Below are 27521 nucleotides of genomic sequence, written 5' to 3' on the forward strand. Positions count from 1 at the left end.
ATGTTCGTCCTTGGATGGGAAGACCTAAAGCAGGTTGTATTTTTGACCACGGTGACGAAGCTAAGGAGCACAACACTTCCAAAACATAATCTAAAAAAAAAAGTTTGTTTCTTCGAGTCTCCAAAGACTCAAATAGGATTTTCAGGTACATATAAATCTCTTAAACCAAAACGCACATCGTTATTTACTGCAGTTTTGTCTAAAGGCAGCAGAAGTGTGACGCATATTGCTTAACAGAAAAGCCACTTTAGTACTAAAAATAAGCTCTCCAAAGTCACTCGTTTGTAACTACCAAAAAAAAAAAAAAAAACAATCCGATTCCTAAATTGAGGAAGTCTCTCAGACGTGTTGAAGAGACGCAGCAGAAGTTCTGTTTCCCGTGACGAGCCCACCGGTATTAAACCTGCTCATAGGCAGAGCTGTGGATCACTCTGCTGTCTGCGGCAGCTGCCGGCGCCGGCCCCCCCCCATGCCTGCTGCAGCTGCTGGAGGTGCTGAAAGGCTCTCTGGGTGATGTTAAGAGCTGGGTGGACCTTCCTCAGATTGGGCTCCCCGATCAGAGACAGCCCACACAGCCCAAGGTAGGCATGCAGGGGGTCTGGTGGAGAGGAATCGAGAACGTAGCGACAGAAAGAGGGGGGGGGGCAGGAGAAACCAGGTCAGAGACGCAACATGCAGTCCTATGCATGTGACAGACAATAGAACAGAGACAGGATGTTTGTCACGTCACTCGATCAACAAAACAAAAGCCTCGTTTTCTATCGAATCATTGTCATTAAGACAGCTGCTCCACGAACGCTGACGTTTTGAGCTCACGTCTCAAATGTTCAAGTTGCATTTGGCTATATTCAGTGCGTATCACCTTGAGAACTATGCAGCCCCTCCTTTTGTTCCACGTCTCCGTTACCTTCTTATCTTTTCAGACCGGTCCCTGGACGCCAGTATCTATCTGCACATTACACCGAACGCCGTCAGCACCCAAAGAGCAAAGAGTCTCCCGTATCATTCCCTACAGGTCTCCCTTGTTCAATAATATTTACGAGACCCGGTCAGAGAAGCGCTTGTTTCGTTGTTTCCAGCATTTGATCTTCTCTGCCCTTTCTCTGTAATGCGAGGAGCTTCGGCTCCCGTTTCTTCGGGCTGACGATGGACCGACGCATCGACGTTTACGCTTTACGTGGGGGAGCACGTACACGCCTGACGTTTAGGGTTACACGAGTTCCATTGATCGCAAATGAGAACTGACAAGGACGACCCCACCCTGACCTCCGTGCACCTGTGGAGGGCAGGAAGAAGAAAAGAAACTGAAACTGCTGAAACTTTTGTCCTCAAGACCTTTGATGATACTGAAAAATAAACAATATGTTGAATAGTAACATGATCTGCTTGCTTCAACAATATGGACATTAAACACCCCCCCCCCCCTCACTTTTCTTATGGCCTTTTTATATAATGGGATTTGTGCCACTCTTCTATTGACAGATATCCACCCCCCTGTGGAGACAAACAGAACTGCACCATGAGAATCCGACCAACAACCATTTCTTTTCACTGGCGGCTTGTCTATTTGCACTTGATCTGATCGATGTGGGACGTTACCTGGATGGCTGTCAGGCCACTTGGCGAATCCCCCAACCAAGCGATCCTGCGTGGACAGGATGAAGCGTCTGTTTCTGTCAAAGTTTGTATACTGGAACGCATCTAGCAACTAGGGTTGGAGAAAAGGTAAGGGGAGAGTGCGGGAGAAAAATCAATATGAAATATCAATATCATTCCCACACCTCACATCTCATTTAGAAGGTTGTTCACCGTGTTCCACAGCAATAACAGAGAGTTTCTGGGTCAAAGCCGTCAGACGAACCAGGTTTCCTGCGTTTTCCCAGACAGCATGAAAGAGTCCATGTAAATTTGCATGTACGTGATCGATCGACATGCTACCCAGCAAACAAAATGATCTCGTGCTTCATGACCGACACCCACGGACCCTTCACCCCCCCCTCAACTGGGCCCTGTTGGGTAGATCACCTTCAAATTAAGTCAAGCAGTGAGAGATCATCAGGCGATTTCTTTGTATCAATGACTGTTTTAAACATTTACCGGTATATATATATATATATATATATATATATATATGTATATATTTTATTTTTTTCTCATTACAGCAAATGCAGTTTCAGGAGCAAACCTAGAAATCTGAAATGACAGCAAATGTTAGCCCAGGCATGGGCAAACCCAGGCCCGGGGGCCATATGCGGCCCGTTGGTCTTTTTAATCCGGCCCGCCAAACTTGTCCAAATTATATCACTAAATAAAATTGTATTGTAATTAAACCTTATTCATTTGACCTTTCCCCTGTAATGCTACCTGTAAAAGGCCAAATCCTTTAATGCAATAGCTTTCATGTGTCATTCATATTAGCTCATATTATACTCCATCCATCTGTTCTTGGTCCGGCCCCTCTGTCAAATTTTAGAACCTATTGTGGCCCGCGAGTCAAAAGGTTTGCCCACCCCTGTGTTAGCCTCTAAAATATATACCGGTATACATTTTTTAAACGGCTCTGAAAAAACTCACGATTTATTTGAACAATCATTTTCAGTCGATGAACCGAAATCGTGTGAAATATGATAGTGTAAGACACAAAACTTTAATCGGCATCGCTCAGTGGTCAAACTGCTGCGCCTCACGGGTCAATAGTCACAGCTCATCATTGGTCATTCGCCATTAATCACATTTCTAATGTTTAAGAGCCCCATGGGAACTGTGGATTAACCACAGGCCCACAGATCAGACTGCCATCCACGCTCGGTACCACTGCACATGGGTGTGGAGGGTCCAACCAGCTGTTCTGACGGTGTGAATATACACACACGCCCCGTGCTATTAAGCTTCTCTATAATCTCTTATTACAAGTTTAAATTGTGTAAAATTCTAAACATTTTCGTGCTAAAACTACTTAAATGCACGACCATGCTAATGAATGCACAAGTGAGCACATGGCTGCGTCCGTTGGGCCAGGCGGTACCTCCAGCGTCGCTCCCACCCAGAAGGAGTAGCACGTGTCGACGGGTTTGTTGGGGCGCCCGTGGAAGCCGCTCTGCTGCCTCATGACGCACCAGCGGCGGATCCTGTCCAGCTCCCGCTGACTCAGCGCCTCCTCTAGTCGACCCATTAGACACAGAGAGGCGATGGCGCAGTAAGTCCAGCCACCTGGACGCAGACAGGAAGGTGCGCGACTCGCTATCAAAGCGATTCTGGGTCATGTTTAAAACTAATGAGCCAAATCAAGCCTGGCTGGTTATCTGCGTTCGGGTGTAAATCTGCGTATCAAGCACGTCTCATTCCTGAGGAGGCAAGATCAAATAAAAAATCTGGATAAAACAGACGTGTGAAGAATGCCAAACCACCAACGCTGGCATTCGGGTCGGGACTGGGCGTAAGCTTCAGTAAAAGAAACGACACCTTCTCTAAAACAGCCTCTGGCACTCTTTTCCACGATGATTAATATTCACAGTTCAACGCAGCCATTTCTCAACACGGCCCACAACCAACGACGGGGAGGTTTCCACGTGCTCTTAACTGAAAACAAGATTACATAACTGAAAGATGAAGCGTTATAAAAGGTAAACAATGAACATACACACAGTAAAGGAACTTTTTAAGCCCAAACAACTGTGTTTGATCCCAGGAGGGTAAATGGACGTCGACTGAATATCCGATGTGAAATTTGTGAAACAAGTCACAGTGAAGCCTCTCATTGTCCCTTCATACCGGTTTAATTCATTTTTACATGCACACAATGTCAGAAGGTTAAGAGGAAATGCTCTTAACCACATCACAAAGGTGACTGAAGGATTTTGTTTCAGAATAATAACGTTTAATTTAAACCAGGGAGGATTAATGAAGACAATGAATCTAAAAAGGTTTTATTGGCTAATCCTTTAAACCATTTATTCCCCATCAGCCACTTTCATGCCCTCTACCACATCCCACCAAAACACACTCGCAAATGCTTTGATCTCATAAGAAGCTTTTTGACTTAAAAATCCAAATAATATTCATAAATCAAAATGTAATCTGAGATAACAAGTGTGTATATTTTTAGACTCATGATTTCACCTTCTAATTCAGCTTTCTGATCGGGTAGGCAAGCAAGACGCTGAAGAAGATGAGCGAACTCACCATGCGACTCTCGCCCGGCTCCCTGGCCAAATCCACTGTCGTACGACTGAGCAGGGCACAAAGAAAAAGACAATATATGACAAGCAGAATATATTCGGAGGCAAGAACGCCTATTGAAATAGGCCGTTGTCTGAAGACACTGAAATGCATAAACTAAGCCAAAGCAGAGAGGAGGATGTCGCCATCTCTGCTTTGGCAGCCGGCACAAGAGACAGGAGCAACAAACACATCAAACGTCTGCCAAAAGCGGACTCGGACTTTGAGCATGTTTTCTCCTGGTGGGGTGGGAAACCCTCGGCTGCAGCTTTAAGACCAGAATGCACTGCTCAAACATGCCATTCAAATTATTCTGATTTGAGAAAATACTGGATGTTACAGACATGCACTCTCATCTCATCATCGCCTTGTTAAAAGCACGATACTCTTCAAGCGACCCCCCCCTCGCTTCTCCTACGGCTTGGCCCTCTGCCACCGCTCCACTTACAGTTTCACAAATGTGACCTGGACAAAGGGGAAGCGAGCAGGACAGTCCATTTATACATTTTAAAATCTACACGATGGAAAGAAAAACAAAAAACAGGATAAAGAGGTAACCAGAACTTTCATGAAGGTCAGTCAGATAAAAGGTTGCAGCCTGATGCATCAGAGTTCACTTGCCTCACTGTAAAGCCTACCGGTACATGCTACGGTGTGACCGATGCACACAGGGACGCGCAGCTATCCTGATGGTGACATATTGCTCGGCCCCGTTTTTAACAGCTACTCACCAAACTTCCTCTGATGTACTCGATGGCTTTTTGAACGTCCATGCCTGACCAGTCATCCAGCATGTAACAGATACTGGCTGCGCAGTAAATGAACCGGATATCGTTTTCACTTCCCTCTGGCACGGCATAGAAACTGGAGGCGAGAAGAGACATTTCCATATCTATATTCAGATTTTGAGACTTAAGGTGAACTGGTATGACAGCTCAGCGCGCGCGCGTGTGTGTGTGTGTGTGTGTGTGTGTGTGTGTGTGTGTCCTGACCTGCCATCTTCAAGCTGCAGCGCTCTAAGACCGGCCAGACAGCCCCGTTTGTTGACTCGGCTCAGGTCGTCTCCTAGAATGAGCAGCGAGCAGAGCCCAGTGTACGTCATGGCAACATGGCCGCTGTCATACGGATGGGCCACGCCTGGACCCTGGAGAGAAAATATCAGGAAGAGTTATTCAGAAATATGATGGGTAGAAATACACACCAAAAAAAAAAAAGGACATCATAGAAGGAATAAAAATGTAAATCTTGTAGGGAAAGATCCAGAATTATAGTCAAAGCGGAAATTAAATATTTTATTGTTTAATAAGATTTACACAGGAAATGACTCAGTATTACATTAAAAATGTGTCTCTGGGGGGGGTGGGGGGGGATAAATCCAAAATGTGAAACATTAGACAATCACAATGTCTGATGATGTAACTGCCCTGCCGTGATGACAATGGTTTGGATGAAGAGAAGCAGTACCGTAGTGGTGCGAGGTACTCCGATGTGGGACGACCCTCGAAACCCACAACGACTTAGGTTGGATTCTAGAAGAGAATAGCAGGACAGGGCCGATGGAGGCGTGACAGAAACCATTATAAATAGTGAAGATCAAGATAACTCGGGTCCGGAAACGGCTACGTTGGATCTGTCTCAAATATATTTATTTTTATGTTGCCATTAACCCTTCGGCAGGCTCGACGAGCACTGAATTAGCCAATGAAAGTGCACTGCTGCCATCTGCTGGCCGTTTCGAAGCATACTGTGTGGTGCAGAACGGTGAACAGAATTTCATCAAATGTCAAAACTCTAAAGAGATCATATCAACGTTTGACTTTCCTTTAAGGCACTATTTTATTTGTCAATGTTACGCTTACTTAATATGGAGCTTGTACTTTTACAATATAATATGTATGCAGCATGCTAATTTTGTAAACACAATTGTATGCTAAACAATTCAGATTTTAAAATTCAATCGGGGGCAGGTGTCATCAGACACATCTGACATAGTTTTGGTATTACATAGATCCTGTAATTCAAAACGTAAGCGTCTTAACAGTTTCAAGCTAAAACGTTTCACGATTCTGATGATGTATTTAGAGAAAATAAAAACACCCAAAGCTGTATTTCCACATCTCAGACACTTAAACATACGGCAGGTATAAAAAAACAAAAACAGCTATTCTCACACGGGTTCTGTGAATGTCAAAAAAATAAATAATAATTTACCAACTGGGCATAGAAAGATGGCTTTTAAGAAAGAGATAAAAGTCGAGGTAATTCAGAAACGGATCGTATGAAGGAGACACCCGGGGGCAAAATTAAAACGTCTGAATACAAAACAGAAGTTCCTGAAATACTGGCAGACTCCCCAAACGATAGTAACTTAATATGAGTTTTATTTGTATTGTTAAATGTCGATGATTTATGTACGAAGGACTTTCAACAGAAACAAGACAGCAAGGGCTTTTTTGAAATGCTCCTCTTAGACAGGATGTTTGACTGTACTTGTACCCTAACATTCCATCTAATAAATATATTCATCATCCATCATCATCACCACACACAACCTAATCCACTTGTTGCCTTTCATGTAGGCAAAATTATGCACACAAACACACAGTACTTATATTGTTGCCAGTATTTAAGGTTTTCTAGAACAGAGACAACTTTACTAAACACAACAGTTACACTCTACAGCGCATTGATCTATGATGTATCAGAAATCATTAATTAACCAACTCGTCCACACTCTGGTGTAGAGAACGTGAGAACACTTACGATCCTCTGTAGGTAGAACCTGCAACGAGTAGATCCACTCAATAACGACATCTCTATCAATCCCCTCCAGAGCGCCCAGAACATCAAGGCCAGACACGGCAAAGAATATGACGGTTAGCCTGGAAATGAGACAAATAATAATCAAATACTGTTTCATTGGGGGACAGAAAACACGCATAGAAGCTGCGAGAACGAACGCCCGACACACATATGAGCATTCACACTAGAGTAAAACATAACTAAACATTATTGGTCACTGACTTCGTTCAACTACTGTTGATGAATATTTAACAAGTTAACAACTTGACAAAGTTTAAACTATGTTGTATAAACTATTTACACCGACGCCATCACACAGCATCTTGGCCTGTGGCCCCTCATAAAGTCGTCCATCTCGCGTAAACTTCACTTTCACATCATTCTACTACTAGTTGATGTTAGCACGCTAGCTACGCTAAGTAGCACTAGCTTCCATTCAGAACAGCTGGGCCCTAGCTAGCTAGCTAGCTAGCTAGCTCGGCTGCTCTTCACTGCAGTAAACGTACCTGGTTGTTTCCAATGAGGCGTATCTCTCAGGTAAAACCTGAAGCGTTCTCTGGAAGAAGCGGACATGTCTATCCCTTAAAAAATCTATTTGCTCGAATTCTTCAAACTCATTCTCCTCTTCCGCCATCTTTACATCCGCATCTATGAGGTATCTTTTCCGGTGCGTTTGCTTTTCAAAATAAAATCTCATATCAAAGCACATATTTAGTCCAAGGTACAGATGGGGCAGTTCGAGATTTGATCTCTATTGAAGACATGGAAAAGTCTGGATATTCACCAATAAGTAATGATAAACGTTTTTATTTCCATAAGTTAGCAGTTGATGGCATCGACACAACGAAATAGACCACAGTCCGACATTTTATTGACAACCTTCTATGGTTTTATTACAATTTGGCTAAATCTAAATTCATTTAAATAACGCATCATACAGAGTTCATTCAAATAAAGGCACACTCTGGTTGAAGTTCCATCATATGTATTTTAATAGAATATCATTTCTGCGCTGAATAGATTTCCGGACGCTTCACTTGAATTCCGCTGCTGCTCATCACAGGCCTTGTCTCCAAGAGGGAACGGCTCTGTAACAAACCAACAGCGATAACAATGACTCGGGAAAGCAAACAACTATTTGACTCAAAACCTTCCTTTCAAGAAATCTAGCCTAATAACAGAGAAATTATATAAAATCCGACCTGTGGAATATTTGTGTCATCGGCCCTCCTCCTGAAGGTCCAATGTGTTTCATCCGCTCTTCCCATCCTTTAGTAGGACGAGTAAGCCTGGAGGAATCTCTGCTGACGTGGACGTTCACCTGAATTAAGAACAATAAAAACATCAAACTCTCTTTATATAGGACTTGAGACTCAACTCTAATTTAGACGATTGAAAAGACATTTCCTTATGCTAGTGATTCCGAGAGACCTTGTGATATAACACTAATTTATCAACGGTTCATCCCTTACCTTCTCCTTCAACTTAGCAGCAATTCTCAACCGTCTTTCCTCTTCTTCTTTTTCCCTCAGCTGTTTTGCTCGAAGCTTTGCCTCCACCTTGTGAAGATCCTGCAGAGAAGCAGACAAGTGTGAAATGTTATTATTATACAACCACACATTAAAAAAAGCTGTGCTGTCCTTGTACCCTTTCATTAAAGCATTTGATTCCCTTCAATGCCTCCTTTCTCCTTTCCTCCAATTCCCTCTGCTCGTTTTCTCTCCTCCTCCTCCCCTGTTCCTCTTCCTCCTCTCTCCTGAGTCGTAGGTGTTCCTCAACTTTAAGTTTTACTTCCAGCTGCCGGCGACGTTCTTCCTGGCAAACAGATATCCTTTTTTATTGGTGCAGTAAAATGTAGGCTGACATGCTTTTCTTTGCATTTCTATTGATTGTCATGCTAAAAAAAATAAAAAAAATAAGCAGGACTATAGATAAATCACTTTGAAAAAGCACCTTTGCGTGTCTACTTTTTTGTATCTCCGCAGCCATTCTCTGCTCTTCTTCCTGTTGGATTTTTCTTCCCGTCTCTTCTCTCCACTCCTTTAGTCTCAGAGCTGCCTCCTTCTTCTCCTCCTCAGTTCTGAAACACAATGAGGAAAACAGAAAAGTGGCAAAAACAAAAAAGATTTAATTTCTCTTTACTTGAGACAACAATTCAACATGTTGGGTGCTCGTCAGATCTGCTGGGATGGTTTGACTCTAGAGAGGATTTCACTGCTTTAGACATTGAATGAATTCAGTTCCATTCCTGACCCACCTGTGTAGATATGCCCGGCTTTTGGCTTCTCGCTCCTTCTTTGCCTCACCTGCCTCCTTCTGATTCTGTATTCTGGTCTGGACTTTACTGGATTTCCACCGCTTAATAGCCTGAGAATGGGTAAAATAAAAAGCGATGACATTTTCTTTGCTGATGAATGGTAAGACGCTATCTTCCATCATAATTTTAGTTACAATTAAGCAGTTTTCTTTTTTACTAACTGTGAAAGTTCTCCACCTCTCTCTTTCTGTCCTGTAGATAGATCAGCTCCTGATGCCAGTCCTCATGTTGCTCTATCTCCTCCAATGTCTTCGTAAACAGGTACAGTTTGGCTTCTTTCCTGTAAACAGTTTGCCCTCTGTGCTTTGTCCAGACCTAGAACTCAAAGGGATTAGAGTACCAGTAAGCCAGAGAAGAACCTTAACTCAGTTGAACAAATAATCTGCAGTTGCCTGCAATGATTTGTGAGCAAAATGTGGCAAGAGAGACCGGAGTTTCCATTATAAATTACAGAATGACCGTAACGCCTTACTTTTAGGAAGGCTTGGTGTTCATATTGATCCCAGCCCCCATAAGTGCCTCCAGTCTTTAGCAGAAAAGCTTCCAGTGCTCTAACCTCTGCAGGGAGGTCTCTGTCCAGGAGTTTGGTCTTGAGGAAAATATAATGCTATGAATCATGTGAAGCATTTGCAACAATGTTAGATGCATATTAATTTTTTTTTACTGAAAATATAGGAATGTTTTTTTTTTAAATTACTATTACAGACTCCAAACACTAAAACAGATGCTGTCTCATGATTTCAGATGATTTTTCCACACTCTAATGTTAAGAATTCAAACACAACTTCACCTCTCCATCCTCTTTTAATAAATAATTAGAAAAGCCACAAAGTCAACAGGTAGAGGAGTGGAGACCTTTACACTGGGAGCTGCAGGTTGTTTGTGGTCAGAATTGACAGCAAGGCTCCAGTTCTCAATCTTTTTCTCATAAGCTGTGATCTCCTGTCTGCATGTCCTCTCCTCCTTCGAAAGATCCTCCAAGCTGTGAGGAGAAACACAAAGAGTGACTTTTCATATGTTTTATTAAACTACAAGTTCGTTCTAATTGTGTAACAAACACTGATCCCTCTCTCTCTCCTGCATTCGTGCTCGCATGCACACCCTCACACCCACACAGAGAGAGAGATCATTGCTTAAAAACACACTGGTAGGCTACGTTACAAATGCACTAATTGGACTAAATATGAATTAAGAGGGCTTTTTACTAAATGTAAGCATCTATTGTTTATAGGATTGTGCTTTCTATGTATGTATTTAATTAACTTAATGTTAAATGTGTTTAAGCTCATTTCGTTCCATAGCGGTTTCTATTTTTCTGGTTACTACATGGTTTTAGGTCGTTCCCTGTATCCCGTTACCATGACCGCTGCTCCTCTTTGAGGGCGTTCGTGGAGATCTCCACCTCTGACATTATTTCCTGAAGTCTTTCAATCACTGAAAACCCAAGTACAAATACCAAAAACACGATTTACAATCTGACCCAAGACAATCTTGATTTCATTTGTACTCTTAAGGATATTGCAATCAACATGACTCCAGTGAGCCGTGTGACTCCTGTGTAACTATTAATGGTGCCTAAATATCTCACAAGATGACTGAATTAATTATATTGTAGCATTGTGTTTCGGGTAAAAATACTGGTGAATAAAACTCTTACACGCAGGAGTTGGCTTCACATCAGCTAGCTGTCTCTGAAGTTTCCTCACACCATTTTGAATCTCCACGAGCTGCTTTTGCAGATTCATCTCTATAGAAGAAATACCAAGGACAATGTGAAAAGCAGTTTTTTTAAGTGTTGATGTTGGATGTATCGTTTTCTTTCCTGTAGTGACCAGAGAGTAACCGGAGAGAGATCATAAGAAAAATAAATATCAGTTCAATAATTAAATCAGGGTAGACTGGAGCACATGGCATGGTGATAATGTCCTTTCTGAGGCTGTGTTGCCTTCCTGCAATGAAATGTCTGTGATGAAAATATTCAAAGGAAGACCCACGCTCAACATTTTTTTCTTCTTCCAAAATGTTCCCATGTTCTTCTAGTTCTCCAGACACATCTGTCCAGCCATACGTTCTGCACTGCTTGATCAGTGTCCTTTCTCTCTCAAGCTTTTCAATCCTGAGAAGAGAAAAAAAAGGAAGAAGCATTGAATCGGTGTATTTCATTAACGAACCAGTGAAAACACAATCATACGTACTTCAAAGACAATGCGTCACATGGATTGTGGTCGTTTCATTTACAGAATTGACTGGAACCAGTTTTCCTACTTTTCATGAATCTATGTGGAAATAATTAGGATTCGCAATCACACCTAAATGACACTTACTGCCTCCTGTTGGTTTCTGCTTCCCTGAAAAACTGAGCCGCTCTCTGCCTGGCCAGCTTGTGATCCACGCTGTTACCGGCGATGAGTGGTGAGCAGGGCTGATGGAGAAGAGACTCTCCCTCTCCCTACAGTTCCATTTAGTGAAAGCACAATGGAAAAGACTGGTCATAGCGCGATGTGCCATAACAACAACTTTAATGTTTGGATTCTGAATCTCTTCAACGTCACGTTCCATAATGGGAAATACCGGAAATACGACATCTACATATCTGTAACTTCCATTTTCTGATAGCCAATCAGGAGCAAACAATGCTCTTGGAAAAACCCAGAGAAAACATTAAAATGTTAATATAATTAATGACTAATGGTAACCAGATGCGTTGCCGTGTGTTTGTGGGTAGTAAAACGCAAAATATAAGCAAACCATTTCGTTAGAAAATGTTTTCTTAGACAATTTTAGCTAGAATTTATTACGGAGCGAGCTCGTCGTCAAAACATATTCCCGCGATTCAACTCTGAAACATTTAAATCAATAAAAAGGTTGTGAAAACAAGTTTGCGTCAGTTCTAGAAAAAGTGCTTTCTAAATAAATATATATATATATTACCGCTAGATTTTCGGATGCACCTTCGATTGCTAGGGTCGCCATGTTTAAGCGAAACTGTAAACAAAGCAAACTTTATTTAAACAGGATGTCGTACAGTTGTAATTACTGAGTCATACCAGTAGTGGACGCTGCAGATCACAAAATGATTTAATGAGAAACCTGAACCACGATATCATATTAGGTTCCTTCAAGGGATGATGATCAGGAAACCAAATGTCATACTTTTATATAACTAGACTTGTTTTATCTTACATTAATAAGATAAAGATAAATGGGTGGCGCCTCACACATGGAACAGCGTATAAAAATACATGCAGTTGAAGTTCTATTTGCTTTCAGTCGGTTGTCCTCTTTATCAATAAGTCTGTGCTCTCTGGGTTGTTTGTTTGTTTTTTACCCTTGAATGATAGCTCCCTCAAAAATTGCACAATATTTAATTGACATTTTATTTCTTTTCCAGAGGCACAAAAACATTTGTGCATCTAGATACACCTCGCTGTTGCTACCTAATGCATCTTACTCTATCGTATAAATTGCCGTGGCTATTTCTGTACCAGCCATTTTATGATGGCCAACAGCTATGATTATTAAGATTGCTGGCCAGTAACAGTCAGAGAGAAAAGCAGAGAGATTAAAAATAGAAACCTAAATCCATTATTGAGTGCAGATTGGGAATGGTCTCTCCCGTGTGTTCAGTGGCAGAGTTGTGATCGCAACAGAAATAGCAACCGCTCTCTTTAACGAAGAGTGTTATAATTTCCGATCTTCGCCAACAGCCAAGGGACTTGCATAATTTGATAAAAGAGGCAATCTGATTATCTTAAAACAAAGCAGATAAAATATGCTGATATAAAATAGAAGAAATCCAGACCGAGCATATCTGGGCACAAAAACAACTTAATGTCATAAGGTTCTCACGTTCTTCCAGACTGGAAGTCTGACAGCCCAGATGTTACCGCTCAGGTCAAACAGCAATGCAACAGCAGTGGGTGAAGTATTCTGGCATTCTATTAAAGTACAAGTAACATTATCACAGTTTATATATATATATATATTAGCAAACAACTATTTAATATGGCTTTTGGATACAAGAGGAAAGGTGAAGAGACAGACTTTGACTTCATCTTAAGAGTAACTATTTGGTAATGTTATGAGTCATTAACCCTGAGAAGTGGGAGGACAGTTTCATGGGTGAAGGAACTCGGAGCTTCTCCCCCGCCTCGACGTCCTTATTTATGGCGTCAGCCTCTGTGTTTATTGCTGTGGTTCCAGTGGTAGAGTCCTGGGTTGCATTCGGACTCTTACACCTCAGGTGACTTCTGACATGTGAAAGCCCTTCTGTCCAGCTTGTATATCGACCCGTTTCTAAAAGGGGCTGTTTTTCTTTTTTTTAGCTGGCATGCCTGCTTTTACAAGGATTAACTATTTGGACAAATGCACAGAAACAACATCCACAGACAAAAGTGTATTCCTGTAAAGAGACACAGAAATGCACACCCACTGAGAGCCCACGCTATTTGTTCTGACACCTGACTAGTGTTGTAATTTTATATGGTGTTAAAAAGTAATAGGATTTTACTTTGTCTTGCACATATTGGGCCTAAGGCTCAGATAGGCAATTTCATGCACAGCCATTGGTGTGTGTGTATTTGTGCATATCAGTGAAGTACTTGAACAGTGTATGGTAGAGCTTGTGAAGGAAGCGGGGAAGTGATCAGACTAATTTCTTATCCTGTTGTGCTTCACGCTCGTACCCCGGCTCTCTGTTGATCTCTGTGATGCCAGCTCCTCACTGAATCTACCTTTTAGTCCAAGTTGAAATAACAAAACACAGGCGAGAATGTGTGTAACGTCACACAAAAGGCAGACGTTGCTGTGTTGTATGTCACGCCTCTTGCTTGTGGAATGCTGGCATGCTATTTAAAAATCACACACTGGAGAGACATGACGTTGCTGTCAAAATGGCCAAGTGAAAGGGGTGGGGATGTTTTATCCTTTGGAACAAAAGGGACAAGGAAATTACCATGTCAGCGATAATAGCATTTCTTTCTGCGGTATAGTCAACCTTTATGACCAAACCCATCTTCCCAGAGCTCGAAATATTACTTGAGATCTTCAGTTTATCAGAAGAACAAAAAAAATAATCAAATTTAAAATCACCACTTTTTGAGATAGACTATGTGGTTTTCATTGGACAGGATGGAAGAATTTAAAAAAAACAGCACCTGCAAGGTAATCCAAAAAGTTACCAGCCCATAGTTTTTTAAATGTTGTTTCTAAAATGTTAAAGAATAACATTTATGCATAGAAACAAGGGGGAACCCAAGTGTCCCCAAGTCACCCTGCACCAATGTAGACGAGAAAGCAACATATTTGGCATCCCAAAATGTCCGAGGTCTTGAGCATAGAAAATGTGAGAGTAAAATTATGTATTGTCATCTTTCACCTGATACTCTGAAGTGTCCCACGAGCAGCTTTGTAACAACTGGAGGAAAGAGAATGAAAGAATGGAGCCTGGGTGTTCAAATCAAACCAAATCAAATCAAAGGCATTTCATTAATCCTGAAGGAAATTTGATAGAAAGAGCAGTAAAAAAAAAAAAAAAAAGGTACGTCATGCAAACTGTAGTGTTCTGCCATGCAGCTCTGTAACCAATCACAGGCAATTTCATGTTCTCTCTCTGTGTGTGTGCGTGCAGAGAGAGAGAGAGAGAGTGCTAATGTTACAGATAACATGTGGGGCTTTGAGAGGGCTTGATTGCAGGCATGCCACTCAGGGTTCACAGGGTGTGTGTGTGTGTGTGAAATAATACATTGCTCCAACATGCAACAATGAAATTGATATATTTCCAAATATACATGACCTTGCACCACTTACGACTCGCTTTAAGTCTATGGGGGCACTTTGCTGAGACATTTCCAGGTATCATCATTTGGACCTCGGGTAAGAACAGGTTGGATGTCGGGCCTTGAACTCCCAAACCACCAAAGTGCAGCAGGTTGGACGCACTTTCCAGCTCCTAAAGTACAAAAGGTCTCAGCAGTGTAAATGTCACTGTGGTGCTCATCCAGAGGACATGATTATTGTGAATGGTTCAAGAAGATGCTACTTGTGTGAGATGGCTCATCAAACAGACAAAAAAACAAAGGAAGGCAGGGAGCGAAATCAAGAGACATAAAAAAGAGAGCGATGTAGAGGCAAAATGCATGGCGATGAGATATAAAAGGAAAAGGGAGGATTCTGGATTGTCGAGAGAGCGTAGGCGAGTCAACATGAGTCAGCGTTGCTTTGTGGCAGATGGCTTGGCGTTGGCAACAAGTGTGGACTCAGCTAAACGTTTCGACGGATCAAGAGGAACTGCTGTTGTCCAAATTTTATTTGGAGTGAGAAAAATAAAGGCATTAAAAAAAGAAAAACCTAATCTCACTTGAAATTAATTCCTCCGAATGTGTTGGAAGAAGAATAATTCACAGTGACAAACGCAGAGCATGAGAAACAGTGTGAGCTGGAAATTTAGTGTATTTATCCTCAGTGATCCTGCTTATTAGCTCAAGTTACTGTCACGTCCGCATTTAGAGGATCTGTCTTGTGTGTGTTTGTGCTGGTTGCATGTGCTGGTTTTTAATTTATATATTTGTTGTCATCATGTGTCAGCGTGTGTGCGTGCGTGTGTTTGTGTGTGTGCGTGTGTGTCCTTCTATTTATATGAGTGTTGCTTTGACAGCAGACTCAAAGTGAATAGTTTGGTACCAGTTTGCCTGGAGAGCACCAATCTCTCTCTCTTGCTCTCTCTCTCTCATACACACACACACACAAACACATTAGCAGCCCCTGGGTTAAACACGAAGGATAAACGGTGTGTTTGTGAGGCAGAAGAAGGAGCAAGGCAGAGACCGAGGTGTCCAGTCCAGACTGGTATCACATTTAGTCCCCAGTGATCCCCATGTTCATACTCTTCCCATCTATTTTAGCCACAGGGTCTCTTATGTAATCGGTCCCGTTTTTCAAACCGCACTTTCTCAGTCATCGCCTTCTTATTTTACATTCAGCAGGTGCTCCTCTAATCAGTGCTCTGGTCAGTCCCAAGGCTGATAGATTTATCGTAAGGATCAAAAGGAATTAGAGATGGGGAAAGTGTTCAAAAAAATGCATTGAGTTCTTCTGCAGGCGTTCACACCAGTGTCTTAGAAATCACTAAAAAGCTGTATGTCTAGGTCTTCAGGTTAAAAGGAAGCAGCAATGCATCAACCTTTTTGGAATTCAAAAAATCTTGAAAAATATACCCGAGGAATGGGATCACAATGTTCCACCACTATTGGATCCAGGTTATAATCCAATCTGGGAGGCAATATGTGCAACATGTATTTGGTCACAGTTCAGTAATATAACAGAGAGGAGGAGAAACACGGTGCTGCCACAATATGTCGCTGAGATCAGGCAGATCCAGAGCCATGGCATTCATTTCATTTCTTTGTGAAAGGTAATTAGTTCTCTCTAGATGACAAATAAATCGGTTTCCACTATTATGGAAAATAATTTGTCACTAACTCAAACTCTGGTATGGTGTACATTCTAACTTTTTTATTCTTTGCTGAAATCCGCTTGATTAGCCAATAATTCTGACATCGTGGTGAAACAGGTCAAAGTCCTCTCAGCAGTAAACTGTACATTTGTGCCAATGGCCCATAAAGCTGAATCAGCAAGTTACCGATCATAACCCTCACTCTAGTTTTATAAATAAATGTAAAATGGGAAAAAAAGATGTACTACTGTACTTTTGGCTTGTCTCTTTTTATGCATTTGTGAAAAGTGTGCATTGAGACAATCATCATACGTTCACCGAGTCATCCATCTAATCACAGAAAAGTCTATTTTCAAAAGTGGATTTTTTTTTCAAATGTTAAAGAAACAGTTAAAAAACCTTTTCTTTCTTTTTTCTTTTTTAAAGAAGGGGTGTAAAATGTTTTTAGAGTTTAGTTGTCTGGGCTGCAGAAGTGGAAACAGGCAGAAAATTAGTGTTTAGAAACTGCAGATGATGCGTTCTAGATCGGAAGGTTTTAATAATGAGCAGCTTTTTTTTTTAATGTTTGTCAAATAACGCAGACTGAACTTAATCAGTCGAGATTGAAAAACACACAAAAAAGAACCCAGGTCTTATCTCTCATTCATAAATGTCCTGCTGTGCTGCTGCTCAGGGGAATGTTCTCTGCTTTATTCCGACTGTCTGTAGCATAGCAGCAAAACGTCAGTGCCCACAGACAGACAGAAGCACAGGGACAGGGGACGTGTCTGGTGAATTCACCGACAGGTACTACTCACAGCTGGGAGGACATGTTTAATGTGGGACAGTTTGCCAACAGAGCATTCTTCTGCCTAAATATAGAAAGGACAGAAGTAGGCTGAGCTAATAGACCCACCGAGAGGGCACAAAATGTGCCGTAATGTGAAGCCTGGTGCACAATACAGCAAGCGAGCGATTCTTATGTCCAGCATTGTCTTGAGGTTTTATCGATCCACAGACATTATAGTCGTTGCCTTTGTCTGACCTTCTGTTATAATTCTCCCCTTTGCCTTCAGTCAATCAGGATGAGAAAACAATGACCTTTCAATACACCAAGTAAAGATGCAGTTCATGTTTGAGATTAAAATCCTGAAGGCAGAGATCCAGAATTTAAACAGATGTCTGGTTCTACCTAAACATTTGATCAACTCTTTCTTGACCTTACTTCTACCAACATTGACACCATTTTTATTTAAACAAAATGATGTATTCAAATGCCCTCTTCCACAAACTAAGGACAGAGACAGAGTATTTATCGACAGGATGAGGGTCCTCTTTGAGACTGGGTCGTTGGACCAGATCCCGCTTTCTACCATCAGCGCTCCCCGAGGCAGGGAACCTGCCGGTAACACGGAGTCACCTTGACTGTGAGTCGCGGAGCTCGAGGCAGCTCCACTCTTTTCTCTCTTGTGGCAGCCTTGTTAATTTTTCCCCCCATTAGGACGACGTCTAGTTTAACACAGGGCTTGTGACATTGTGAACCTCTAGAGCTGGTTTAAAGTAGGGCTGCACATTTTACCATGTGCTCCGACAGGTCTCGCCTTGATACCAACCACCGACACCTAGAAACACCCCAAGAGGCATACCAGCGTTCCAGCTGGTGAATGTAACACGACTGAGACCGTGCTTGGGTACTTGAGGGGGTACAAATGACATCAAAAGTTCCCATTGTTATGCTGCTCGTCACGCTAGGTACAAATAAATCAGCATGTACCGGTATTCTTGCTCACGTCACAAATCTGTGCTAATTGTAGGAGGTCATGACAGAGCAAAGCTCAAAGACACACCTCAGAGCAGGCCGGTGAGTAAACCACATCTTTCCATTCCTTTGTTTGTTTCCAACTGGTTCAGTGAACTCTCTGGGAACGCAGAGACTCGTAGTCCCATTTCTTTCCTTTTGGAACGAAGCCTTAGACTTTCTTGCGCATGCTGTAGTCCTCAGAAGCAAATACCAAAATAGATTATATGGGTTTCTATGACACTTCGACAAAAACAAAAACACCCAACCAAACCTGCTCTGTTCTCCCCGAGCCGCTCGACACACATGCTCGCAGCGATGACTCCTTTAGAAATTCCCCGCTGCCGCTTTGTGACGTCTTGGCAATGACTAATCATAGAGCATTCAAATAGGAGTGACATTCTGGGATAGACTGTTCTCGCTGCAGTGGAAACAGGTGGCCAGACTCTCGGATATCAAATTCAGATTCGCATTTCAATTTGTTGCATTCAATGCTGTACTTGACTTCTTTGCAAAAAAAAAAAAAAGATGTCATCATTAAGTTTCTAAATGACAGTTCTTCCAGCCTTTCACTATCTTCAATAGAGTGGAGAAAAAAAAGACAATCACAACTAATCTATGAGGATGAGTAATTTCAGACCAGGTTCAGTATACAGAATAAAACCGAGATATATGGACCGCATTTATCCGGACAGTTCCTGGTCTGAGTTAAAACACACCGACACCGTCAGCCGCTGAACCTTTTCCTCTTCCGAGCAAAGCATTGCTCTTTTATTGCTTCCAGCAACAGATAAATGCAAGCAAGCCATGACTCGGCACGTTCTTATTCGGGACAACCTCAAATCGACTGAACAATATGAGCAACCTGTTAAATCACTGCATTTAAGGAAGTCGTGCAACCAACAACAAATACAGGCCGATAGTTTTGTTCCACCACGAACTTGGCATCCAAGTCGCCGGGGGGCCCCAACGAGGCCAGTGTGGAATGGCGCTGTAATTCAGGAACGCAACATGGTTAATATTACACTTAGAGACAACGGAGGAGTCAACGTTAACCGGTCCCTGGGCCCCGTTTATCAGCCGAGACATCCGCCTATAGAATATGTAACATTTGAAAACTTTTCTGCCAACAGAAAGTACCAAATAACACAAGAGGGAGGGGGGTTAACAGACATTTGGACCAAGAGACGTGTGCAACATAGGTTTATTGTCAAACTGGTTATTAAGACATGAACTTGACTAATGCCATATCGTATCTCAGACTCTGCTGTAGTAAAGTGCAGATTCATTCATCCATCGAGTTGAACTGTCAGGTTTTAAAAGACTACAATATGAAATCATAAATTATGAAGCCCTTTTTTTTTTAAACTCTCAACCCACACATCTAAAGCTAATGTGCAAACAACAATTCACAAGCTTTGCAATTCTGTATGTCAAAGTGGCTTCACCGTACAAATCGACAATGGTTGTATAAAGAGCAGAACTGCCCCCCCCCCAGCTGGAATCTGGCATTTATGCAATGACTTGGCTAGTTGATACGCTGCTGCCGCTGCACATGCAGTGGGGTCAATGTTGGGGACGGTTAGATCTTGCTTTTGGACCATGACTGTTAAGGGTATCTGTGTATACGTTTGGCCCCTGTGATATCTAGTGTCACGTGATCAAAGTCTTGCCCTCCATCGCCATAAGCTTGGGGGGGAGAGACACACACCATACACAAGACACACCGTGTGGGACTCACCCGCTTTCATACATACAAACATCCGCTCCAATTCATCCACTTCTTAGAACAACCAAGGATTTCCCCTGACCTCTGAGAGAAGTGAAGGGACACTGAATGAAACCGTAGCAATGAGGTAAATAAAGATGTAAAAAAAAAAAAAAAAGAAAAGAAACAGTTTGAGGGATATTGCACAGACAAGAATACAACAGTCTCTCTTTCCAACAGCATAGCCTGTGCATAGGAAGAATAAAGCACTTATGGTGTTTGCAGATATGAACCGTTCCTGTAAAGCTCTGTTATGTGCTGAAGTGGGAAGGACAAATGGGACTCAAACCCACGCCACTTGGCAGATATCCAGATTTGCATGAGGATAATTAAATGTGCAGTCAAAGTAAAAAAAAAAAAAAAAAGTGTGACCTAATGATGACTAAGGGCCCATGACTGTTGGCAACAGTGATGGGACAAACAAAAAAAAATAACCTGAAGTCCCAGCATATGTAGAAATGCCTCAATCCTGACTTTTACAAGAAAGAAGCAGGCCAAGTTGAGGCGGGAGGCGGAGCCAGCATGGAGAAAAATCTCTCAAGTTTCATTCAATAAATAGCACAGTAGAAGATGCAAAAAAAAAAAAAGAAATACTTTCTAATGCAAAAACACACACACCCCTTGCTCAGTTCATTCAGAGGTACGACTGTGTTTGACCATGTTGCAATTAACTCTTCACCCCCCACAGACCGGGCGGGGAACGGTTAAGATCCGTGGCTCCAGGATGAAAATGGCGACTTTAATTTAATCGGCTAGCCTTTCCGTTTCTCCTGGGTGAACATTCGTCGCCTTGAATCCTCATGTTCAAAGGCTCCAAAACGTTTGTATTTTAATAATCTAAACAGAGAATCTCGTCTTCCAGCTCCTAAAGCGCGTCATGGATCAGGCAGTGAATCCCGGAGCGCCACGATCTGTTCCTCCATCTTGTTTAACATTATCTGTGGAGCAGGACAAAGGCCTCTAGTTTCTCAGGGATGTTTCCCCTGTAGTCGAGGCTGTGCTTGATGATGACCCTGGCAGCTAGGCACTGCAGAGTGGTGTGGTTTATGGGCTGGATGACATTCCTGGACAGTTCCTTCTCGTCCAGGAGGTCACAGGCCGTTTGCTTGAAGGCATTGGTGCCGTCAAAATGAGCCCCGCATGAAATCAGCAAGTTCATGATGTCTGGGTGGCCGTTGGATGCAGCGATGTGAAGAGGGCTGGTGGATTGGAAAAGATGAGATGTTATAAGCCTTTTCGTTTTTAAATCAACAGTAGTTGTGTGACGCTACAATAAAATGTAATTTCTGGCCCGTTTAGTTAATTTTCAGTACAAAAAAAGAAGAAAAAGGCTAGTAGCTCACACCTGCGAGCTACTAGCGCGCCTCCCCCAGTCAACAGCGTCCGACACTCAGAGGCGTCCGTGCGGAAACTCACCCAGGACTTTAGTTCCGCACGGAGCGCTTAGATCGCACCAGCAATAAATTCAACGAGAAAAAAAAAAAGGATAATATAACCGAAACGGTACCAAGTGGACCGAACCGAACACGCACAACCAAACCGATCCGGTACATCCACGTGAACCGCCACACCCCCTAATCAACAAGACAAACACGATACAAACCTGTTATCATCTTCATCGCGGCTGTTCACATCTGCCCCACACTCAAGAAGGATGGAAGCAACTGTGAGCGAGGGGAACTTGCAGACGGGGTAGCGGCCCACGCAGGTGGTGTTGCGGTCGACCGCTAGGTGTAGAGGACTGTAGCCGTTCTTACCACACGGCTGGAGCTTCAGGAACCTGAAGGCCATGGAGAGGAGCGGTCAACCGCAGTAAAACCAATACAGCACCAAGATGTGTTACTTCCAGACGTCTTGTTGCTACACAACGATTATGTGGAACCCACCTATAGATGGTTTCCTTCTTGAAGTGGTCCTGCTCTGCAGTACACGGCACCTTCTCTAAAAGACAAACGAGGTGCAGAATGATCGACAGGGCCTTGCTGAGCTGGGCAGGGTCCGGAGGCATCGGCCCGCTTTGTGTAACAGCCCTCTCGATTTCCAACACACTTTTGGAAAGGATCCCCATCAAATCCTCAAATGACACCGATGTCCCCAGAAGGCCCTTGGCCCTGTCCTGCAGCATGAAGGTGAAGAGCTCAGCGAACGACAGCAGACTTGAAGCCGTCATGGGGCTGAGGGGGTCCAGGTTTCTCTGCTGCATGTCCAAAGCATATTTCCACAGATTGATACAGCGCTCAAAGTTCCCCGAGTCCGCATAGACAGCACCTCTGTAACGGATGTAGTAAGAAGTGTCTGGATGCTGCGGGCCCAGGATTCTCTCACGAATGAGGAGCGCCTGCATGCGCATTTCATCTGGGTCGGATATCAGCCCATCCAGTTCTTCTCCGTTTGTTACCTTGGAAGAGGATTAAAAAGAAGTTCAAAATCTGATAATGGACTGCAGCAATAATTCCACCAGTAAATTTTAATCCAGAATGAACATTTATTTCTTCCCAAAATAGATTTTTGTATCTTTTTTTAAAGAAAGGCCAAAGTCTCAAGCCACATCTCTAAAGTGAAGACTAGAACCTCACAGGTCAAGCATCCTGTTCAATACATGAATGATCAGGAACATTAAGTATGAGCTGCGTCTACCAAAATAGAGCAAACGTGCAGTAATAAAACCTACGGATTCACCCTCACCCGGAGGAAACGGGCTAAAATGAACACTCACCTCCCTGGCATAGTCGTACGCCATGACCAGCTGCTTGGGTTCCGGTTTATGGACAATGTTGCTACTGTCCACGTGCCTGAGGTCCATGGCTCTCTTCCAGTATTTCAAAGCTCCAAGCAGATCCCTCTTCTTGTCCACAAACGTGGCTCCCAGGAGCTCCAGAGCATCAACGCGTTCCAGGCGACCAGTCTAGAGATGTGAAGACGCATCACCTTACTCGTATAAAAGCCCAATAATGACCCACAAATCCCTGATGTCCAACTACTCTTTGTACCCTCACCTGGTGGCGCATTGTGAGGTCATCGACGATGTTGGTGTGGCCCGTGACGCTGGCGGACAGCAGGGGCGTCATGCCATAGCCGTCCTGCTCCATGGACGCGCCAAACTGCAGCAGCATCCGCATGATCTCCAGACTGCCCGACTCCGCGCAGTCGTGAAGCGCCGTGTTGCCTGCGAACAGAGGACGGGGCATTAGAAACTCAAGTTCGCGTTACTATTAGCACAACTACCGACTAATACCATAGATAACGATAAACTCGTTAAAAGTAACATTCGCTTCTACATCGAGCTCCAGCCAGCTGTTCACACACACACCACCCTGTCCTTCCTCTTGTAGTACATTTAAAAATGGCTGCAGATCAGATGACACCAAGATTAGGGTTGGTGCGGATGCTGCCATCAAGTTCTTACACGCTCACTTCCACCCCAGGATTAGGCAGTCAGGTGCAGCAGAGGTCACGCCAGCTATAGTCGCAGCACGGTAGACACTTTCCAGGTCAGCGACAGCTACATAAATACACTTTCCCATGAATTCTCCATAAAATATTATCTCCTCCCAAAAGGAATTCACAGCCCTGAATACATGATCTACATTTGGGCAATTTGAAATGAAAGAATAAATGTTCTTGGCACAAGGAGAATGAAAAAGCAAGCCAGTTTTCTCGGCTTGGAAATTACGGCCTTTTCTTTTGACATTTAAATACAAAGTCAAATTAAAATTACAATTACTGTGTGAGATTGAATAGGAGTTGCAGAATCTTTCCAGAGGACGTTTTAAAAGTGGATCTCCAAGAACACTCCACATATTTGCCAGCAATGAACCTGAAAGCATATGATGCTATACGAGGCTGTGGCAGTATTGATATGTTGCTTTAACATGTTCAATAGTTGGTTTTTAGATAATGAATACCGTTTGCTCCTCTGCAGTGTTAAAACATTTACTCAACATGTGGTAAATTTGTCACAATGGATACCAGATGCCACCAGAGCTGATTTTCTTTTCTTTCTGAGGGGATCAATAATATTGTGTTCAAATTTTAGCCAAACCAAAAGTCCTTAATTTGTAGGATCATATTTTCCAACAAGTACAGAACAAATTTGGTTTCTGCTATGGTTAGGTGCTGAACTTAAATCAATAGTTTTAAGAAATGCATTTTGCTTTGTTTGAGTAGTAAATTCACTTTCACTCACAAAACAAGTTAGTCTAGGAATTCATGTAATCCTTTCCAATAAGGATTAGTCTTTGAAACTGCTTATGAAGAGAATCTAGACGTACTTTTAAAAGTCCAAAGCACAGGATTTTGGGGTAGAAATAATATAATAATGGAAATTCACTAAAGTATCCGCATTTTAGTTTTAATTTATTTCTATTTACAGCGGGAGAGGACCTTCTGCCACCAGTCGCTTTGCCCTTCACATTTCTAGCCTTGCGGGGAACAGATGAAATTAAAGATGGTTCTGTAGACAATCCTTTGTCTTTTTAGAAGTCACCGCACGGATTCAGTCTCCACCAGTCCGCTCTTCAATTGAAATTATAACATTTGAGAATAACGGGCCCCACAAATAACTGCTGACTAATAGTGCATTCAGTTCAAGATTTGATTGAATGACCTGACTTTTACTGCTTTAGCTGCCGTGTACACGTTTGTGTTTCTGTGGGGGGGCTATTGTAACAGAGGCAATATTTTTAGACTTTTTCCCTCCTGCTCTAAACCGCTTCTTTTGTTGGCTTTGGAATGTCCATCCATTGGTCAACCTCCAGCAAACACCACCAGATTATTTAGAGATTAAATACTACACACCTGGGATTTGAGGCCACTCATTAATAAATATTTTATCAAAAGCAAGACAGCAGATCAAGACTTTTTTTTTTTAACAGTTCAGGCAGATGTGACGGCTTCACCATGACTTTAATTATTATTTTCTATATTTGCTTACGCCTTTGGACCTTCACTGCGTCATAGTGAGTATCATACCTCATTCCTATTTGTTCAGCTCTTAAGGAAAACACAGCCCAGATAAGAACGGGTGCGTAATAGTGCTTACGAGATCATCACACCTGCTGCAGTCGAGCCCGTTTGTCAGCACTTCCTGCTCTCTCATAGGACAGAAGCGTCTTTGCTTAGTCCTGTATATTTTTTTAAATTAAAGACGCATCAGCCGCAAATTAATCTAAAAGTGGATTCTAGACGCAAGTTTAAAAAAAAAATTAATGAATCAGCTTCATCTGCAAGGCGACAATAAACGCCACAAATAACCTTTAGACTTAGATCAATAAGAGGTCGACCCATATGTGTCAAACTCAAGGCCCGGGGGCCAAATGTGGCCCGCCATGTCATTTTTTGCGGCCCGCGAGAGCTGTGTGCCGACATTTGTTTTTGTAAAATGCTACATCCGTTCTTAGCAGCTCTCTCAATTGTTGGCTGTTCTGCAGTTCTTCCCCTCTCAACTATGACAAAAGAGTTTTGAACAAAGGTAATGTCATAACTTGTGTTGGATGATATTTTTATTTATCATCTACTATCATTTACTCAAATAAATTTGGTTGTTGATTGATCTCTTCTGGATCGTCACCTGTTCCCAACATTTCCTGAAAATGTCATCAAGGTCCGCCCGGAACGTTTTAAGTCATCTTGGTGCCAACAGAGGCTGGGGGGGGGGGGGGGGGGGGTAGCAGCATGTTAAAGACTAGTTACATTTATGTTACACTACATTTAGTTACATTCACACTGCGCCACCGTTACAACCGGCCCTTTGAGGGCAGCCATCATGCTGATGTGGCCCTAAATGACCTTGCCCACCCCCCGGGGGGGGGGGGGGGGGTCACCGTTTGGCTGTTGCGGATTCTCACCTTTCACACTTTTCCTGTTCACGTCGGCGCCCCTCTCGAGCAGGAACTGCGCGATGTCCTTGTGGCCCTTGTAGCAGGAGATCATGAGACACGTGTGCCCGTGCCTGTTGGCCACCTCCAGGTCGGCTCTGTGCTCCACCAGGTACCTAACGATGTCCAGGTGCCCGTCGAAGCAGGCCGCCCTCAGGGGGGTCGAGTTGGTCAGCGTCGTGCTGTTGACGGCGGCCCCGTGGCCCAGCAGGGACTGAACCACCTTCAGATGACCCGCCGCCGAGGCGGCCCAGAGAGGGGGGGCCCCCTCGATGGTCTCCCCGTCGAAGTTCACCGAGCCACCGACCTCCACAGAGGCGCTGCAGCACTCCAGCAGGTACTCCACCAGGTCCAGGTGGCCGTACCGGGAGGCCATCAGCAGCGGGGTGGCCCCGTTGGTCTTCTCGCCCATCAACTTGGTGACGTCGCGTCCATCCTTGTTCTCCAGCAGCTTCTGGAGCAGACGGAGCTTGCCGTCCCTGGCGGCGTTAAAAACGGCCGTTTTCAGATCCATTCCCAGCAGTCGGTTTCGCCGTGTCGGGAAAGGCAATGGCGTCAACTGCAGCGCGGAGCTCGGGAGCCTTTGTTTACAACAAGCCCCGAAACACTAGCTCATCGTAAACGAGTACATTTTTGTAAAAACAAAAAAACCCAACAGCAATTCGTAACTTCCTATACACCGCATTTAAAACAAATAAACTCTCCTCCTCCTCGTGAATATCTATCAATAACTCCGTCGTTTGAGGCGACCCTTGGTCCGATAATACATCTGTTGAGTTAGCAATGTGGCTCAACTTCCCTGCCCGGTTTAGCTAACCGGCTAGCTCCGCTTAGCTAGCTTGACGCCTCTATTTATCGTCCAGCTGGTACTTATCCACTGACATTTCCCCCCCCCGTAAGCGCCCTCCTTTTAGGTCTGCTTCCTGTGCTTGACATTATTCCACAACATCCTCCGTGACTTAGATTTACTTCCAGAGGGCCGAAGCGACAGGAATCCACCCCCCGGCCGTGACGTGCTAATGCTAGTTTAGCCAGGAAAAATACATTCAGTCTCTGGTACGGCCAAACAAGAAGCGGCCAAACCCCCAATCTGAGGCGCCGTCCCTTTCACAAAGACGACGAACCAAAAATGGAAAACCCCAAAAGAGCGAAAATGATCGTCCAAACAGAAAGCTAACGCAACCCGGGAAGGAAATCCACCCACGGGCACGACCGGATGATCACGACTCAGATTCGGACAAATCGCGAACCCGTCGCAGTCTCGTTTTCTCTACCGACGAAAATGATTGACGCGTAGACGACCAATCACA

At 43.3% G+C, this 27521-nt stretch overlaps 3 protein-coding genes across 3 annotated transcripts; all 3 read right to left on the reverse strand.

Annotated features, from left to right (window-relative positions):
* Positions 1-280: 280 nt before the first annotated feature.
* Positions 281-7655, reverse strand: LOC137914281 (geranylgeranyl transferase type-1 subunit beta-like). Its single transcript, XM_068757886.1, has 9 exons — positions 7527-7655; positions 6982-7100; positions 5683-5747; positions 5211-5362; positions 4950-5082; positions 4183-4228; positions 3026-3210; positions 1600-1708; positions 281-598 (listed from the first exon to the last, which is right to left on the reverse strand). Exons 1-9 carry the CDS (start codon positions 7652-7654, stop codon positions 408-410), a joined length of 1128 nt encoding a protein of 375 aa, XP_068613987.1. The 5' UTR covers position 7655; the 3' UTR covers positions 281-407.
* Positions 7656-7848: 193 nt separating this feature from the next.
* Positions 7849-12310, reverse strand: LOC137914284 (coiled-coil domain-containing protein 112-like). Its single transcript, XM_068757889.1, has 14 exons — positions 12269-12310; positions 11662-11786; positions 11332-11453; positions 10995-11084; positions 10696-10771; positions 10193-10319; positions 9810-9926; positions 9515-9652; positions 9278-9387; positions 8974-9100; positions 8668-8835; positions 8493-8591; positions 8223-8341; positions 7849-8108 (listed from the first exon to the last, which is right to left on the reverse strand). The coding sequence occupies exons 1-14, from the start codon at positions 12308-12310 to the stop codon at positions 8078-8080; spliced, it is 1491 nt and encodes a 496-aa protein (XP_068613990.1). The 3' UTR covers positions 7849-8077.
* A 7438-nt stretch (positions 12311-19748) lies between these two features.
* LOC137914277 (protein fem-1 homolog C-like) lies at positions 19749-26909 on the reverse strand. Its single transcript, XM_068757881.1, has 6 exons — positions 26182-26909; positions 23332-23501; positions 23052-23240; positions 22222-22733; positions 21939-22115; positions 19749-21534 (listed from the first exon to the last, which is right to left on the reverse strand). Exons 1-6 carry the CDS (start codon positions 26723-26725, stop codon positions 21270-21272), a joined length of 1857 nt encoding a protein of 618 aa, XP_068613982.1. The 5' UTR covers positions 26726-26909; the 3' UTR covers positions 19749-21269.
* Between the last annotated feature and the right edge of the window lie 612 nt (positions 26910-27521).

The sequence above is a fragment of the Brachionichthys hirsutus genome, unplaced genomic scaffold, assembly GCF_040956055.1.
Source record: "Brachionichthys hirsutus isolate HB-005 unplaced genomic scaffold, CSIRO-AGI_Bhir_v1 contig_698, whole genome shotgun sequence".
NCBI lineage: Eukaryota > Metazoa > Chordata > Actinopteri > Lophiiformes > Brachionichthyidae > Brachionichthys > Brachionichthys hirsutus.

Coding starts and splice junctions, on each gene's coding strand:
- LOC137914284 (XM_068757889.1), bottom strand. CDS start 12,310: ATGGCGACCCTAGCAATCGAAGGTGCATCCGAAAATCTAGCG. Junction 10,320..10,695: donor AAAGAGGAGCAGCGGTCATG/GTAACGGGATAC, acceptor TTCTCCTCACAG/CTTGGAGGATCTTTCGAAGG. Junction 8,342..8,492: donor CTGCTAAGTTGAAGGAGAAG/GTAAGGGATGAA, acceptor TTCTTAATTCAG/GTGAACGTCCACGTCAGCAG.
- LOC137914277 (XM_068757881.1), bottom strand. CDS start 26,725: ATGGATCTGAAAACGGCCGTTTTTAACGCCGCCAGGGACGGCAAGCTC. Junction 23,241..23,331: donor ACCTCACAATGCGCCACCAG/GTGAGGGTACAA, acceptor TCACATCTCTAG/ACTGGTCGCCTGGAACGCGT. Junction 22,116..22,221: donor AAGAAGGAAACCATCTATAG/GTGGGTTCCACA, acceptor CATGGCCTTCAG/GTTCCTGAAGCTCCAGCCGT.
- LOC137914281 (XM_068757886.1), bottom strand. CDS start 7,654: ATGGCGGAAGAGGAGAATGAGTTTGAAGAATTCGAGCAAATAGATTTT. Junction 5,363..5,682: donor GAGTACCTCGCACCACTACG/GTACTGCTTCTC, acceptor TTTTCTCTCCAG/GGTCCAGGCGTGGCCCATCC. Junction 5,083..5,210: donor CTGCAGCTTGAAGATGGCAG/GTCAGGACACAC, acceptor TCTCGCCTCCAG/TTTCTATGCCGTGCCAGAGG.